This window comes from Acomys minous (assembly GCF_964271855.1).
Source record: "Acomys minous genome assembly, chromosome: 13".
NCBI lineage: Eukaryota > Metazoa > Chordata > Mammalia > Rodentia > Muridae > Acomys > Acomys minous.
This window is the reverse complement of record NC_140495.1, coordinates 25,125,172-25,143,337: the sequence shown is the minus strand read 5'-3', so window position 1 is coordinate 25,143,337 and position 18,166 is coordinate 25,125,172. Positions and strand designations below refer to the sequence as shown.

The 18,166-nt window shown below is 41.2% G+C and overlaps 1 protein-coding gene across 2 annotated transcripts in view; it reads right to left on the bottom strand.

The window, feature by feature from the left end:
* CLSTN2 (calsyntenin 2) overlaps positions 1–18,166 on the bottom strand; it is a 591,071-nt gene that overhangs the window by 355,483 nt on the left and 217,422 nt on the right. For both annotated transcript variants that reach the window (XM_084751748.1, XM_084751747.1), the window contains exon 2: positions 3,748–3,870. In XM_084751748.1, coding sequence (XP_084607874.1) covers positions 3,748–3,870 — 123 coding nt within the window. The remainder of the gene's footprint in view (positions 1–3,747; positions 3,871–18,166) is intronic.

The following is an 18,166-nucleotide window of genomic DNA, read 5'->3' as shown; positions in this document are numbered from 1 at the left end:
ACCACAGTAAAAAAGCACCTTTATTTTTTACTCTTAAGAGCTTGGCAGATTATATTTTGATGCATTAAGCCAGATTTTTTTTTAAGGCAGCTGCAAAAATAACAGGTGGAGTATAGAAATTGCCTCTGGTTGGAAATAGCTACTCAGGGCTTGGTTGAGAGGCAAATCTCTGTTTTAAAACACGCCTGAACAACTGTGAGCACGTCGGATAAAATTCAAATTCAAGTTTAAGGCACTTGATGGGGCTTCAACTTATGAAATGCCTTGATGAATCTCCAGATGAATTTGTAAAAAATTTTTATTTTAAGTAAAATTTTTATTTTATTTTTATTTTAAGTAATTTATTCAGATTACATCTCAATTGTTATCCTCTCACTTGTATCTTCCTGTTCCCCCTCCCTCCGTCTTCTGCCCTATTCCCCTCCCCTCGGTCTGTGACACAAGGGGACTTCCTCCCTCACTATAAGATCACAGCCTATCAGGTCTCTTCTTGGTAGCCTGCTTACTCTTCCTCTGAGTGTCACCAGGTCTCCCCACCAAGAGGAAGTGGTTAAGTAGGAGGCACCAAAGTTTACGTCCAAGTCAGTCTCTACTCTCCACACAATTGTGGAGAATGTGCTGTCCATTGGCTACATCTGGATAGGGGGGGGGGGTGGTCTAGGTTTAGTGCTTGCATTGTCCTTGCTTGGTACAGCAGTTTGAGCTGATTCATCTGGGTCCAGATCTGCCAGTCTTAATGGTCTTCTTGTAGGTTTCTAGGAACCTCTGGATCCTTCTATTTTCCCATTCTTCCTTACCTCTCTCACGTAGATTCCCAACATCTATTCCAGTTTCCAGTTAAGTGAAGACTTTCAGGAGACATCTCTGTTGGGCTAGTGTCCAAATTATATTTGAGTATTATATACCATGCATATCTTTCTAGGTCTGGGTTAATTCACTCAGGATGATCATTTCTAGTTCCATCCATTTGCCTGCAAATTTCTGGAATTCCTTGTTTTTAATGGCTGAATAGTATTCCGTAGTGTAAATGTATCACAGTTTCTTTATCAATTCTTCTACTGAGAGACACTTAGGTTGTTTCCAGGTTCTGGCTATTATGAATAAAGCTGCTATGAACATGGTTGAGCATGGGTCCTTGTTGTGTGATGGAGCATCTTTTGGGCATATTCCAAGGAGTGGAATAGCTGGGTCTTGAGGTAGCCCCATTCCCAGTTTTCTGAGAAAGCACAGATTGATTTCCAAAGTGGTTGTACAAGTTTGCACTCCCACCAGCAATGAAAGAGTGTTCCCCTTTCTCCACATGCTCACCAGTATATGCTGTCACTTGAGTTTTTGATCTTAGCCATTCTGATAGGTGTAAGGCGGAATGTCAGAGGTGAATTTTTAATTGTCTATAAGCCCCAACAAATGAGAAAGCTAAGTAATTGGATACGAGTATACACTCTCAAATATCAGATTTATCTGAATTTAAATTTATTTTGATTGTGGTCTCTTTGTTTGGAGCGGGTCACTATACTACAGACTTCGGTTCCTTGCTCACAAAGGGACGCAAAAAAGATTTTCTTATGGGCCGGCATAGTGAATACTCGGACATAGTGCTCATCTTTGAGTTCCTCAGCTTCCTAGCACTGGAATGACTGAAGGACACGCTGCTATTTCCTGGAAGTTGGCCAGCAGTTTGCTCTGTTATGCTTGAAAGAGAGGTCAAGCACCAGACAGGAAGAGGAAAGACTAAGCCTTGCTTAGTGGGAAGGCCTCTGTGCATACAACTGTGAGAGAAAGGGCTGAGGTGGGGCTCATACAAGGGTGAAAGAGAAAGCCAATTGAGTGTTATGATGAAGATCTGTGATTCCACCCTCAGATGGCTCTGGCCAGAGGTCACAGGTTTGAGGACAGCCTGGGTTCTATCCTGAATTTCAGGTCAGCCTAGATAAGTGCTGCCTCCTAAAAAGGAAGGGAGGGAGGGAGGGAAGGAGGGAGGGAGGGAGGGAGGGAGGAAAGGCTAAAGGAAGGAAAAACAGAAAGAACTGGAGGAGATTGTGACTCAGCTCTCTCTCTTTATTTGAGATCTGATTCAGGGAGATTAACCAGAATCTAGCATTTTATGATAAATCTACCAGTTTCTAAATGTCATATCTATCTTTAAAACATATGTTGAATGCCAAACCAAACATTCCCATGATCCAAACACTTTTTTGTTGATACTCACTTCATAAACCTTATTTCCAGACACGGTTAAAAAGGTGTTGGTTAACCCCACTGCCATATTAGTTATATCCAGAAGAATGTAAGGTATATTGTTCCTGGGCTGCTAAAGAAGGGGAGGGGTGGGACCTCATCTTTTGTAGAAAGAAGTGGCATGAGAGTTATCCTTCAAAGCATCATTTGGTTAGAGGACATTTGGAAGATGTTTGAGGATTTCTTCAACCTTAAACATCATGCAAGTCACAGTTAGGTGCCCTTGATAGTCATCACTCTATACAAAAATAAAGAGACAGCCTCCCAAGAGTCTTCCCCCATCTCTGTAAGAGTGCTTATGGGTTTATCTCCACAAAACACTGAGTTTAACCCAGCCCACCGCTCCTGACTTTATAATGTTCTGTAATGAATAAAAGGCCTGTGCAGAGCATCTCTCTTAAAAGTGCAAAGGAGTCTTTTTTTTTTCTGCTCAAGTAGCTCATAATGTAGCAGACAAACTGTCAGAAAAAATAGACTTCATCATGGTGAGAACCCCTGCCTGGCACCCATCGATCATAAAGCAATCTTCTAGAGGTCTTGAAAACCTTCATTAAATTTCCTGTCTTTCTCTTGACAGTTATAAAATGTTAACAATATTCCTCGTGATTCAGGCATCCTCAGCCATTCTTTGTGTAAGGCCTCCTAGGCAAGGCTTTGCCCATTTTCTTGTCTTTACCCAAATACATGGAAGTGGTTGATCGTATAGTGTTCTCTGCACATCCTTTCTGGAGTCTGACCTTTGAAGGAGGTCAGGGTGAGAGCAGCGATACCCTTGAAGACACCGAGAAAGCTCTCTAGCCAAAAGACCCAAAGGGCAAAGTCACTCTGACTTTATATTCCTCTTCTAAAAAACCACACTCATGTTGAAAATCAAGAGCACAGTCCTATCCTATCTTTAGCAAGTATTTTTTATATGTTTTATTCCCCCCCCCTTTTTTGCCACTCTACCAAGATATAAGACGCCATGTGATATATAGGTAGTGGGGACAGTGGTTGTCACATTTTATCATATCTATAGACTATATCTCTAGGAGCAAAGTTTCCCAAAGAGTTTCCCAGGTCCAACTCCTCCAACTCCCCCAACTCCAACTCCTCCAACTTCAGCAAGTTATCACCTCTTAGAAGAAAATAATTGGCCTATGGCACATATCTTTAATCTTAGCACTTAGAAGGCAGAGACAGAGACAGGCTGATCTCTGTGAGTTTCGGGGGGCCACCCTGGTCTACATAGAGAGGTCCAGGACAGTCAGAGATACATAGAGAGACTCTGTCTCAAAGAAAACCAAAACAACATAAGCAAACACCAACAGAAGGGACACGGGTCTTCCACGGGAAGCAATGTGAAGAAGAATAACCATAAGGAGAAAAGGAGTGCACACAGGCAATGAGCAAAGCACAGGCTGTCTACAGCAGGGTGGTGACGAGAGCTTTTAGGTCCTAGCTAGACTTAATGGAGGTTTCACATCAGGCCTCCAGAATGAGGCCAGCCCAAGAAATCAGTCATCTTACCTGCAAACGGCACTGGGGCATCTTTATCCAGGGCGACCAGCGGAGGGTCCAAAATGACTGTGTCGTTGTTCTCAGTTATGACTCCATGATACGACGTCTCGATCCATGGCTTGTGTTTATTGACTAGAAAGCAACACGAAGCAAAAAGATCACTATGTGAATAACTGATTTGTAACAGAGCTACCAATATTTCCTGTTTGTCCCATCGTAGTCTCTCATCCAACGACCTCGGTCATGAAACACAGCAGCCCACCTGATGTGTAGAAAAGCTTTAGAGATGGGCACCGACAGCCTAATGACACACCCCAGGCCCACATATGGTAAGGGGAAACATCAGAATAGACAGATATTATGAAGAGCTGAAATTTCTAATTTTACCTATTAATAATGTTTCTGAGTTGAAGTTCATTATTAGTAAACAAAACAAAACAAAACAAAAACAAAACCAACCAACCACCTCTGTTCTGGGAATTCTGACATCAACTTAACTGAGTATATCCGTAAATGCCATTAGTAGATTAACACACATGCAAATATAATACATATGTGTACAAGTCCCCATATATGTCAATATTTAACAAACACTGAGTATTTTATGATTATTTAAAGACTATTAAAATGGTCTACATTATATTACAACTAAAATTTCTTTTCAGTAAATTGACCAGTTCAAATCATACATCATCTAATGAACAATTGATAAACATATATATATAATATGCTGCAGGTTTAATGTCAGTCCACCTAAAACTTATGTCAGCATGCTGGCCTCTTGTGCCTCAGAATTAGTCTTTAATAAAATCTTTACAGAGGCAATCTATTTACAACGGGACTACTAGTAGGTAGGTCCTCCATGATGATGACTAATGTCTCTATTAAAAGGGGAAATTTCCTCGCAGAGACAGCCAAGCATGCAACAAACAAGCACATTATGGAAGCCAGAGCTGGCCTGGGTAAATAACTCATCTGGCAAACCGCTTGCTGCATAAGCATTTAGACCTTTTGGATCCCTAGATCTTAGGCAAAATGCTAGGCATAGAGGCCAGTGCTTATAATCTCAGAACCAGGAAGGCAGAGACAGGTGGATTCCTGTGACTTGCTGGACACCCAACCTGTAAGTGAGGTCCCAATGAATGACCCTGTACAATAATGAGGAGGATGATGATGATCATAATAATAATAATAATTTTTGACAATGAGTCTAAGCATCTAATTGGGCGATGCATAGGGAGTCCTGTGGAAAAGTGAGGGGAAGGAGAAAAGGACCTGGAGGTAACAGGAGCTCCACAAGAAGACCAACAGAGCCAACTGACCAGGGCCCAGAGGGGCTTGTGGGGACTGAAGCACCAACCAAGGACCATGCCTGGACTGGACCTAGGCCCCCTACACAGATGTAGCCAGTGGGTAGCTCAAAGTTCAACTGGGCCTGCTAATAATGGGTATAGTGACTGTTTCTGACATGGACTCTATTGCCATCTTTTTTATTACTACCCTTCCTCCCCCTTCCCCCCCATAGGACTGCTTTGCCAGGCCACAGGGAAAGAGAACATTTTTAGTCCTGATATGACTGGATGAGCTGAGGTGGATATGAAGCGGGGGGCTCCCTCCCCTTTTCTGAGGAGTAAGGGAGGGGGAACTGGGAGGAGAGGAGGGCTGGGGCTACAACCAGGATATAAAGCAAATAATAATAATAATAATAATAATAATAACAACAACAACAATAATGTGGGTAATGCCTGAGGAATGACATTCAACCTTGATCTCTGATCTCCTCTTATAGGATACATGTACACACACAAATACACACACACACACACACACACACACACACACACACACACACACACACACACACACACGAGTTGTGCTTCTACTGCCCACTAGGTACTATCTAGGATGGGAGCTTCAACCTGATCATTTCCCAGAGCCCAGATGAAGCATGGCCTTGTAACACTTTCCTTTTAGATGTCAGGCAGTCAAAAGTGTGACAGAGTATACATTTCCATTTTTCTGAAGGTACTCAGTTCATGATGCTATGTAGGAGCCCTACCAAGCAACTGTAATATCTAACAAGGACTAATAACAGCAAGAGGCTTGAGATGAGATGTGATAAGATTTTGTATGTTCACATGTGGACATCTCTGGTGATTATCCAACTTCTACCATTCAGCCATTCATCTCCTTGGGGAGTGTTGTCTAATTTTTGTACTGGTCCCTATGATGTCATTTGGGTATCTGCAGGGGCATTTCAGCGCATCTCCCTGCCTCCTCCAGTAAACACTCTACATCAGCAATAACAGTGTCCTTGCCTTTGTGAACTTTCTGGTCTCTCCTTTGAATCCTCCACATACATCCACAGAAATAAGAAGGCAAAGCAGATACTTTAAAAAGCAAAATGACACGCCAACCTAATGTGACCCGCCCTCACATTCTGCTCCATAGATTCAAAGCTGTTGTCATATATGTTCTGCACAGCAACCTACGAAATTGTGTGATCATTGTAAACATGGTAAAGAAAAGGCTTCTGCAAAGAGTGACTTACCTCAAGATGACTACATGTTTCATAACGGGTGAGAAAGGCAAACTTTTAACACTTCGCCATATCCCAGAGATATTCACAAACACAAATACACATTTATTATTTCATGTATAGAACACACACATTGCACAACGCTGTCCCTCATAGCATGACGGCCATACCATCTAAGTGAAAGCAGTCGTGATTACCCCCAAGCATCCCTCATGTTGGGCCTACTGAGGTTCCCTCATAGGAGACATGTCATTAGACTTTCACCAAGGATTCCTATTCCCTGACAGAACCCCTCCTGGCGGCATGTAATTCTGCCCTAGCTGCATGTGGTCTCCAAAGGTCCTGGAGTGGAGAGTGGAACACTAAATCAAGGGGATACTTCACCTAGGCAGGCCTGGGGCAGTCTTCATCTATGCCAATGTGAGACTTTTGGGTGACATGACTGGGGGGGGTCACACATTACTGTAAGTACCCCCTCATTTGTGCTGTTGCAAGTAAGCTCAATAAATTCATTACTTCACCAGGCTGGATTTGATTGGAGTCATTATTTTGCCTTGTCATTGGTGCCCCCTACCCGGGGTGGGTAGACGTTTGTTCACAGCTCTCCAGGAGAAGTTCATGGAATACTACATTACTGTAAGGTACTATACCAATTTTTCAGTAGCTCTGGAAAAATCTGAGATGAACTCTGTTATCCTTCCCTTTCCCAATCTACCATCCATCAAAAGTTCATTTAAGAGCGGTCCCAGGATTGCAGGGGGAACCACACCCTAAATCACTACTTATTTCTTACCCCTTCCCCAGCAGTCAAAAACTAAGTGTGTGGCTGGCAGTCTGCTGGGGACAGGAATATGTGCCCAGCTGGTCTCATGTCTGAGCCCCTGAGATCCATTTCTGCTGACTGAATCCTGCTCAGAGCAGAGAGCAGTTCTGCCCATTTCAGGTATGCACAGGGCAGCAGGCTCATCCATTCTTACATTTTGTCATTCAGACCTGCACTTCATTACAGACTCTGTAAGAATTACAGCCGTCCCAGGATGTCCCCATACTCCTTTGCTCTTTTATTAGCCATCAACATGAATGCAATGTAAATAATTTGCAGCTGTTGGGAGAAACAATTAATCTCTTTTCTCCTTAATTAAACCTAGGGGCCTATTCATTAGAAATGGGTATTGAGCAGACACCAGGAGCTCACCTAGAGTTTGCGATCCACTGTGCCACCTGGCTCAATGTAGGCAAAGTTCCTGCTTTCATCTCTGGCTTAGTCAGTATTGGGTGAGACCAGTAGCTTCTCAAGCGTTTCAATGCCTTCAACTACAAGATGCTGGTATGATGTCACATATAGCACATCCTGCCACTCAAATACCCTGTGCTGGATTCCCAAACTCTGTCTTTTCACTATCCGGACTCCCTGTGCCCTCTGGGTAATGATGCTCCTGCACAAAGCGGGTGGGTGATATAGACTTTAGGACTGAGGCAGCTCCAGCATCAGTAGGAGTTGATTTCCTTCTACCTACAGGTTTGCATCCCTTTATTCCTGTCACCGCTGCAGCTAGTCAGGTGGCATTTCATGCATATGGGTTTACTAATCCCCTTCACATTTGTCTGTCTGTCTGTCTGTCTGTCTAATGTGCATGTGTGTGCATGTGGGTAGGGTCAGAGCACAACAGAGAAGAGAATCAGTTCTCTCCTTTCACTGAGTTGTGTGGCTCCAACTTAGGATCCCATGTTTGGCAGCAAGCACCTTTACCCACTGAGCCACCTCCCCAGCCAAGGCTCATTAATCTTTACAATAATTGCAGTGCTAAGAATTTGTATCTCATTTCATAGGAGAGGAACAGAGATCCAAAAGGGCTTAACTGTCCCATTTGGAAAATGAAAATGCGAACATGCCCCAAGTTTTCTTACTTTTCCCCAATTTTCTAATTTCCTCAACCCTTTTTATTTTATTTTTTTTCAGGGCTGATGAATGTCTTCATCTTGATACATAAACAAAAATAATGTCTATGCTTTGTCTGTGGGTCAATTCCATAAGTTATGGGTTGCAAACTCTCAGGCTAAATGTGCACCATCTTACTTAACCGTACTGTGGTGGTTTGGATGAGAATGTTCTTCATAGGCTCATGGGTTTGAATAATTGGTCTCCAGTTGGTAGAACTGTTTGGGATGGATTAGGAGGTGTGGCCTTGTTGGAGGAGGTGTGTCACTGGGCTTTGAGATTTCAGAAGACTCATGCTATCCCAGTATATTTTTCTCTCTCTCCTCCCCTTCCCTCTCTCCTACTTGTTGATCAGGATGTAAATCTTTACTACTAGGCATGACATTACTTTTAAGCTTTTGCAAGTGTCCTTTAGAAGATTGATCTTCTCAGTGATCTACTTAGCAGAAGAGTGATCTACTTAATCACTCTCTAATAGACACATTTATGTGTAGATATTGAATTTTTACAAACGTTTTTCAAAATGTTTCCCATTTTACCCTAATGCTCAGAATGCTTTCTGTGTATTTTATGCAGTGTGTGTGTGTGTGTGTGTGTGTGTGTGTGTGTGTGTGTGTGTGTGTGAATCCAAGCTAGATATCTCTGAGAGGGTGAGACCAACCTCAGGTACATGAAGGAAGCATGGAATGGAGTGGGAAGATTATGGGTGTTGGATGATAATTGTACTATTTTTACCTAAACCCTTGATTGAAATTTTCATAAAAGGCTTGAGACACAAACATTCCCATTTTATGAATAGAGAATGGAGAAGGGTGGAATTACTTAAAAGCTTATGCACAACGGAGTAGTGGGGAGGTCTCAATTCAATTCAATATTCAAAAAAACACAAGGCAATCATTAAGTTCACACAACAAAAATATCTGCAAAAGAGGCTGCTTCCAATGTGATTCAAGTTTAAATGAAATATGATACACATAGTGGGAAAAGAAGGAATGCATTTTATTTCCACAGGATGAATTTTGTTCTTGGAATGAGCCACTAAGAAAAAGCCTTGTTGATATAAACAAGGACAATCCTAGGATGTCTACTCCCCACTTACACTCACATTTTACTGGTGCTTCAAGCCAATGCAATTAATAAAGTATAAGTTTGCAATGGAAAAGGTAAAATTGTCTTATATACAGACAACATGACCTCCAGTTTCAAATTTCTCTATATTAAAAAAAAAAATCCATCTAAAAACTGCATTCAGTAATGTCATAGGCAATGTAGTCAATATAATGAAGCAAAACCAATTATAGGTACTAACTATGGATAAATAAAATTTTCAATAAAAAATGCTGTTATAATAGTGTCAAAAGCCAGGAGACACTTAGGACTAATTCTCTGATATTTATGGCTCTGTTGAATGGATTTAGAGACCTAAATATAGAGACAGTGTTCATGAATTAGGAGACTCAATAAAAACACAACTAACTGTCCCCAAAATTGACCCAGAGAGTCAAAGAAAGCTCATGGCTACCATCTCAGAATTTGGGAGAGGAGCTAGGGAATGAAGAGTTTATATTCAGTCCTTAAAAAGTATCAGCAGGAATTTTTCATATTGAATTTTTAAATTCATATGAAAATTTAAAAGACACCTGACATTGCCAAAATAATCTTGAGGAGAACAAATTTGGGAGATTTACACTACTTGATACCAAGATTTAATGAAATGCCACCCAATCAAGTCAGTGCAGGCACTGATAAAAAGGTGAGTAGGCATTTTGCCCAGTGGCTGGTTTGCTACATTTGAAGCCAACTCCATAAGGACGTTCTTTGATTTTCATCATCTTCTTTGAGGTAGGCTGGGTGTTGTCAGGAGTTAACTTGTCTTGTTGTCCAAGAATCTTTAGAATAATAAAAACATCTTTAAATGACATGCTCTGTAGGTTTCTGAGGCTTTTGAAGACCTTACTTAACTATTTTACCTTATATATCTATAGAATCATATCTATCTGTTAGACCTAGGATATATATTTTTGTGATAAATTTAGACGAGCATTTGACAGGACCATGGTTTGTCAACTAACAATTCGCTTGTATTACTTAATTATCCTAAATAGGTTGGAGCACCACTTTCAAGGTATTGGGAAAAAAACCTTGTATTATAATTGAGTTGGATGGGTATACCTCATATTAGAGTATATATTGTGTGTGTAAAGAATGATCTTAGATTTGAATTCTATACCAATGTATCAGAATTACACTTATTTTGCATCAATATACAAAATTCTATAGCAATGAATTAAAAATAACCTTATTTGTGAGTAACAATTAAGGCCTTGAGTTGAGGAGTAGATTCAATAATCTATCTTTTGTTTTATCCTCCCTCTATATTTTATATCCCCTTATCTTTTTTTTTCAGCTTCTCTCTCCTTACCTATGAAAGAAAGATAAAGTAAAAGAGAGACATCCATGAGTACAACCTAGTTTTTTCTCTGTATAAGACCAATAATAACTTATAACCAACTCCTGATGAAAACAAGCACCTGTAGACCAAGAGAGCAAACAGAAACCTACCCACCACCCTTAGAGGAAATGGGTTGAAGACCAGATAGTTTAGTCTTACAATTAAGCTTAGTTGATTAGGGGTTAAGATGTTTTTAGATCAAGATAGATATTTTAAGTTAATAGAGATGAAATATGATAGGTACCGATTTTAATTCAGAAATTTAAACCCAATAAGATAGGAAAGATGTTTAAGTTTGCCAAATACAAATAGTCAAATCACTATGAATGTAACATTTATATAATTCCTGATTGTCTCATGGATCTTCTTGCTGTATGTAGTTTATTTTATTCATGTGTAATAATATAAATAACTATGTTAAAAAACATAATTTTTAAAAAGTGGGTAGGCATGTAGCTCATGGAAAGAACCAAGTCCAGAAATAAACATGTCAGTGGTCATTTCATTATTAACAAAAGATTCATTAGGGAATGGACAGACCTTCCAGTAAACACTCCTGAGGTGAAAAAAAAAAGATAATTCATACACCTAAAACAAACCTCAATCCTACTGCACAGTGTTTATAACAACTGTCTCTAAGTGGATCAGAGCCCCATGCATAGGAATTTAAATTATAAAACCATTAGAAGAAAGTATTGAAAGAAACCCTAGTGTCCTTGGATTAGATTATTAGAAGAGACATGAAACAAACTAGATAAAATATAATTAAGAAATAAAATGCCATAAAAATCATAAGCTTCTTTGAAAAAAAATCACTCCTAGCAAACATAATTTTGAAAAGCCACAGGCTGGCAGAGATTATTTAGAAAACATATCACATCAAAGGCTTGTATCCAAACTATATAAACAATTCTCAGAATTCTCTAAGAAGAAGATAAGCAGTGTAATAAAAATGACCAACAACTAAACACAGCTGTCATCAAATAAATATATAAAGAGAAAATATGAACACAGAGAGATACCCAGCCTCGATGGATATCAGAGACATTACATTGAAGGTACAGCAGGCTCTCATCACACTGCCGCCATGGTGAATTAGGTAATATCACCTTCTGATGGAACAACTGGGATCCTCAAACTCATTGCTTCTAAAAATGTAAATCAGTACAAAGTGATCCAAACAGTTTAGTTAGGATTTTCCTTGCTTTTGTAAAACAACTCAGCAATTCTAATCCTATATGATTTACTCCTGAGAAACTAAAGCATAAACTACACAAAAGGCTTCTAGATGATCATAAAGCTTTTACTCAGAATAGAGCCAAGCTGAAAGCCAATACAGTCAACAACAAATGGGTGTGTCCAGACAATGGCCACTTGCAGGACAATAAATGCAGATTAGATCAGATGCTGATACTGGGGCAAGGGTGGGGATGTGGGGATTGGGTCAATTTCCAAACCACTCGCTGGTGAAAGAAGTCAAACAAGAAGACTGCGTGCTATTTGATGTCATTCTACACATTTCTAGAAACGCAGGAGCAGAAGGACAAAGGGGGCGCGGAGCATGCTGGGATGAGAGAGTTGTTTCCTATTTTGATTGTGGTGGTTACAACATTCATATGGTCATTTTTCAAAATGTACCAAGCCACAGTTAAAGGAGGAATCTTCTTATGTATAAACCTAGCCTCACTGTGTGGAGCAAGAATACAAATCTCATCCTCAGAGGGCTGTCAGCCTAGGAAAGAAGCCATGATAACCAGAATATAACAAAGGACAGGGAAGAAAAAAAACAGACTCAAGCTAAAGAAAAAGATCAGAGCATCAGCCCAGCCATAGCAAGACAACATTTATTCCACGATGAGGATTGTGATGGATAGTTACAAACTCATGGTCACACAGATGATCCTGGTTAAAGTTGGTGGGTCTTAAGAAAAAAATCCAAAACAAACAAACAAATAAACAAATAAAACAAAATCAACAACAGTAAGAACAAAAATGTCATGTATGCAGGAAGTGGACTTGTAAGGTGGTTTATGGGTAATAGGGACAGGAGGGAGATGGGGAGGTTATAATAACCAGAATCCATGTTATACAGGTATAAAATTATTGGGGAAGGGCAGAGAGAAATGGGGTGGATGACAGGGACAGAAATAAAGAGAGAACATGAACCAAGCAGGGACGAATGGAGGAGAGGAGATCAGGCCAGGGACCATCTCTGGGCAAAGCTCTAATGGTAAAAGCAGCTAGGACACTATGGGGGGATGTGAGCAGTTAAGTTTGTCCAGAGATCAGAAGGAGCCAGCTCACCACTAGGACGAAGTGACAGGAAGCCTGCACATGATACAGAGATCATTCACCTATGGGCATCATTCACAAGCTGCTTCCAAACTGTGGCTTCCTGGGAAACTGGAGCACTACATTTTATCCAGGAAGAAGAATTAAGTATTGATATTTGCAGCCTGGCTGGTACTTCTTATCCAGCCCCCTTCTGTAATGTTTGAAGCTTGAACAAAATACTTCACCTGTTTGTTTTGATGCACCAAGGCTAGTCAGTTCATGCTTGCCTTGCCTTAGATGCACCTTCAGAACTGACCTTGTATCCCTTTCCCATAGGACAGTGTTCCTGTTTGCTGCATACACCTTGATGGAGGCTGACCCACCACACCTGCTTCTTGCCTGTCCTGTCTCTTCTCCAGATTTCAGAATCTGGAAAAAAAAATGCCTGTGTCTTTGCACTTGTTGGGAGGTGGGCGCCAATGTGATGGCTGTGCTCCATTTACAGAGAAATTAGGTCTCACCACCCCATGCGTCTTTAACTAGAGCACGAAGCATTTCTCATGGGAGCACATTATGTTCTTCTCTTTGCTTCTACATCTGAAAAAGCATGTCAATGCTCTCACAAGCAGCAGGGCCCTGTGGCTGCGGGTTGACCCTTTGGCCCTTTCTCCTTTCATCCTAAAGTTCACCTGTGTGGAAACTGTTAGTTCTCAAATCCTGAGAACGCTAGTACTGGTCCCTGTGTAAAACTGAGGAAAACGCATGGTTTCTTGGTGGCAAACACTTTCAGAAGGCTAACCACACTCTGTCTCAGATGGTATTCTAGTAGCCAACCTGGTCTTCTGCATGCCGTGTCTGTCCCAGTTCACCTTCTGGTCTGCTCTGCTCCATAGCTGCTTAAGCCAGGGTGGCTATCACACCCACCAGGAAATGGATAGATGACAAAGGCTGGGCTAACGGTATTTTGAAAACTTTGAGGTCCAGACACTATAACTTGTTTGGGGGAGGAGCACATGATATGGCTGTTTCTAAAGAGGTGGAGATGGCATTCATGTAATGATGACTCAAAGTTGGGGGAAACTGAGAAGTCATTAGAACCAGAGGAGCCAATCTTTCAGAAGATGTGTGATTAGGGAGTGGTCCTGGAAGAGGAAAGCTGCAGCCACCACACATGGAGAGCTACAGAGGACAGGGGTTCACTCCAGCCCTGTCCCCCAGCTCCCTCTTCAAGGCACATCAGCCTGCTGTGGGTAAATAAAGACTGTTGGTTCTTTCTAAAACCACTATTTTAAAAAAACGGTTTGGATGGGTGTATATTCTTGCGATGAGTCATAACTACAATACTGTCACATTTGTAAAAGTATTTATTTGCCTGCTTCAGAGTGTGGGTGGGGTCCCTGGCTAGACAAGACTTTCTACAGTCTCATGCCTGGCTCCATCACCAGCTTCCCTGAGAAATCTGGTCTAACCATCCTTTGCTACTCATGCTCGCTCGTTTCTCCCTCTCCTTGCATCCCTACCTCTCTCTCTCTGCCTATCCATCCTTCCAGATTAAGTCAAGCTCTAATTCTACATACCCTGTTGACCTCTATCCTTCCTCATCACCCTACACCGCCTACTCTCATGCCTAATCCATATTCATTAGCCCTTTCTCTGTCATTCTTCTCCATGAACTGTGCTAACCCTCCAGGGTAAGCAGCGCCTTGGATCTAAGGATGCCTGCAGTTCCTAAGAGTTCCCAGAATACTCTATAGCATTAGTCAATGAAGCAGGCAAACCTTTAACTTCTAGGTACCTCCAAGATGGCACATTGGCAATGTTTGATCACAATAAGCAGGTATCCAACATCACCCAGATAAGAAGAGAACATGCGTTACAAGTCTTATTGAGAGGCAATGTACTCTGCTGGACATACCCACTAGAGAGTTTTAAATACAAACTCCAGGTGTGTAGCTCACACATGCTAAATCCACAGACAATGAGGCTTACTTAGGTGTTAGCACTATTGTGGAAAGTCATTAATCCTTATCTGCTTGATAGGGGGCTTTTTGCTGAAGGCAGAACTGATCTTTCCCTTCTGTTCTCGCTCCCCATCACTACCCCTCCCCTTCTCTCTTTTCATCAGCTTATCTGCCATTTGTATTTTCTTCTTTCCATCCATCTTCCCATTTCTGTCCACAAATAGTTGTGTAGCATATGAGTACTTTCAAAGCTGTTAACTGGATGTTAGTGATATCAAGATGAGGCATATATCACTCACCCGTATCGGAAGAAAGGTAGGAAGAGCTATGCATTGGGGTGCTATGCGTTGTTACAACAGTGAGTTTTGAGGTTGTCTCCTTACAAGGCACTTGGAGATGTGACCAAAATTGACCCCAAGGTGGAGTGGAAGGAGTTCTGAAATTTATATATTCAATGAAATCCCAATCAAAATCCCTGGACATTCTTCTGAGAAATAGGCAAAAACATTCTAAAGGCCACATGGGACCACAAAAGACTCCAGATGGCCAAAGCAACCATAGCAACAAGAACAGGACAAGAGGAATTACATTACTGGATTTCAATCTATAATACAGAGCCATGACTTTTAAAAATCACCATGGTTGTGGCATGAAAACAGGCATGTAGAGAAATGGAACAAAATAGAAGGCCCAAACATGAGTGCATATAACTACAGCCATTGATATTTGACGAAGATGTTAAAAATACACACTAGACAGAGGAAAATGACATCTTAAACAAATGGTGCTGGGAAAACCGGGTGTCCACATGCACAAGAATGAAATTAGACACATAGCTATCAGTCTGCACAAAACACACAAACAAACAAAAAACAAAAACTACAACAACAAAAAAACCCTCCAAATGGATCAAAGACCTCAAAGTAAAACTTAAAATGCTGAAAGTGCTAAATTATAGCCAATGGCCTATAAGATTTAGGGGGGGGGGGCTGGAAGGGCTTTCTGAATAAGACTCTATTTACCCAGGAATTAAGGCAAACAGCTGAGAGAAACTGAACTCATAAAATTATTAAATTTTTGTACAGAAAAAAAAAAAGTCAATCGATTGAGCCCCTCAGAGTGAGACAGGATCTTTGCTAGTTCCAAATTTCTAGTGCTATAAACCAGAAGAATGTCTTTGCCAATCTTTTAACCCTTCCAAAACTCTATTTCTTTTTTTTTTTTTCCACAAAGTGTGTAACTACAATCCCACAGGCTTGTTTGGAGAGTAACTGCCCAAGCTGGCTCGATGGTGCATAATAACTCACAAGTCCCTAAGAAGGCTCAAATCCGAAAGCTGAGATCAGGGCAGAGACAAGGATGTGGTGCCCCAAATAGACACCCCGTTATTGATAAGTCTCTGTTTGAGTAAAGACCCTCTTAACTCATAGGGCCTGGGAAAATCAGAGTCTCTGAAGAAGAGCAGGAGTCGTTCAGGAAATGACGGTACAGAACAGGAGTGGGGGAGGCTGCACTGTTTTATGCTCTCTTCAGTTGCAGGAACTGGCGGTTCATTTTTCCACACAAAATGTCTTACCACCTGAACAACATTATTGGACTAAAGTGTGCACTAAATTGTTATATCTGTAATTCCCTGAGATTGTTATTACTTCAATATCTCATACTTCACTGCATTTTAAACATTTGAACTCCTAAAGCCAGACAGCAACTTACTTTCAAATTTATGCTCCTGAAGATAATTGTCTAAACCTCTTCTGTAATTGCCATAACCAGACCAGAGCCATCATATAATTAACCAGAAGCTGCTGCTCCTGGGGACCTACTGTGTGCCGGGCTTCCACAGTCACCACCTAGCTAAATCCTCCCAGTCACCTCGTGTGAGGGCAGCATTACTTTCACTTCATGGACAAGGGTATAAAGATCCTGAAAGCTCAAGGAATGCAAGCAAGCTCATGGTCCCTTGATGGCAGAGATCAGATTTCCATCCCAGTTGGCCATTTTTCTCCTAGCTATAGGTCAGTGTACGAGCAGACATTTGTTCCCACTTCCTGTGGGTCAAGCATGGGAACGAGTGCTTAGTAGGGCACCAAGAAATAGCATAGCCAAGACCAAAGCTTCCTGGAGAGCAGTTAGGACCATCAAGGGAAGCAGAAAACTTTTATGTCTAAATCTAAATATTATACGTACACGCATGCGCACGCACACACATTGGCATTGTGCAATCTATATAATACTTGTAGAGAGGAGGGAGGAGGGAGAGAATATGTGTATGTTTATTCCAGGCCTTGGCTCATGCATCATGCAGTTTCAGGGGTTAGCAAATCTAAAATCTGTAGGCAGGTCAGTAAGCTGGCAACTCAGCCAGGAGAAAATGCTAGTCTTAAGACAGACTTTCACCTTTTCTAGGGAAGGTCAGACATTGCTATTAAAACGCTTGTATTTGAAAGTAATCTCCATTAAAATTAACTAAGTGTAGGTGTTAACCAGAGGTAAACAACCGCATGGTACCACTCTGTATTAGTGCTAAAGTAAATAACTAGCCATTACAGCTTAGGCAAGATGAGTTCATGACATGACATCTTCCTACTGAGGCAGAGACATGGATGGGAGTACGGCTTCCTCTTAACCTTGGATAAAGATGGTATATTTTTGTTGTTCTACTGGCAACTAATAAATAAAACCATTGTGGCTTATGCTATCAACTTTGTTCTAGAAAATAGCAAATGTGCACGATACATTTTTTTTGCTGTGAGTTCTACCCACGCCTTAGATACTGAGATGTTCACAAAGATGGATGGCAATTATCTGTTTCACAGTATATTGGCTGAGTGGTGCTCACCTTCCTCCCAGTGCTCCAGGAAGAAAGCACTTGCAGGCAAATTTCAGTTCTTATTTATGGGAGCTGTTATCTGGATTTTCTCAGCTCTGGATTCTACGTAAGAAGGGGAGGAATATTAAAGCTAGAAAGAACGGTAAAAAAAAAAAAATTCCCCCCTCCATATATCATGATATGAAAGCTGAAAGCCAAATACACTAGGCCATCCTCATGTTTAGTTCTGAGTACAACATAGCTGATAAGACGGTTTCAATTTTCATGAAAATACTTGTGCTTCTACCTGCTCAATTTAGGCAGCAAGTGAGCTGGGAACTCTGATGCCCCGCTTCCAGATGCATCCTGAGACTGAGTTAGATTGCCCCTCCATGTCCTTCCATTACCTCTAGTTATTGCCAGAATAGCATGGATCGTACCACATGAAAACCCT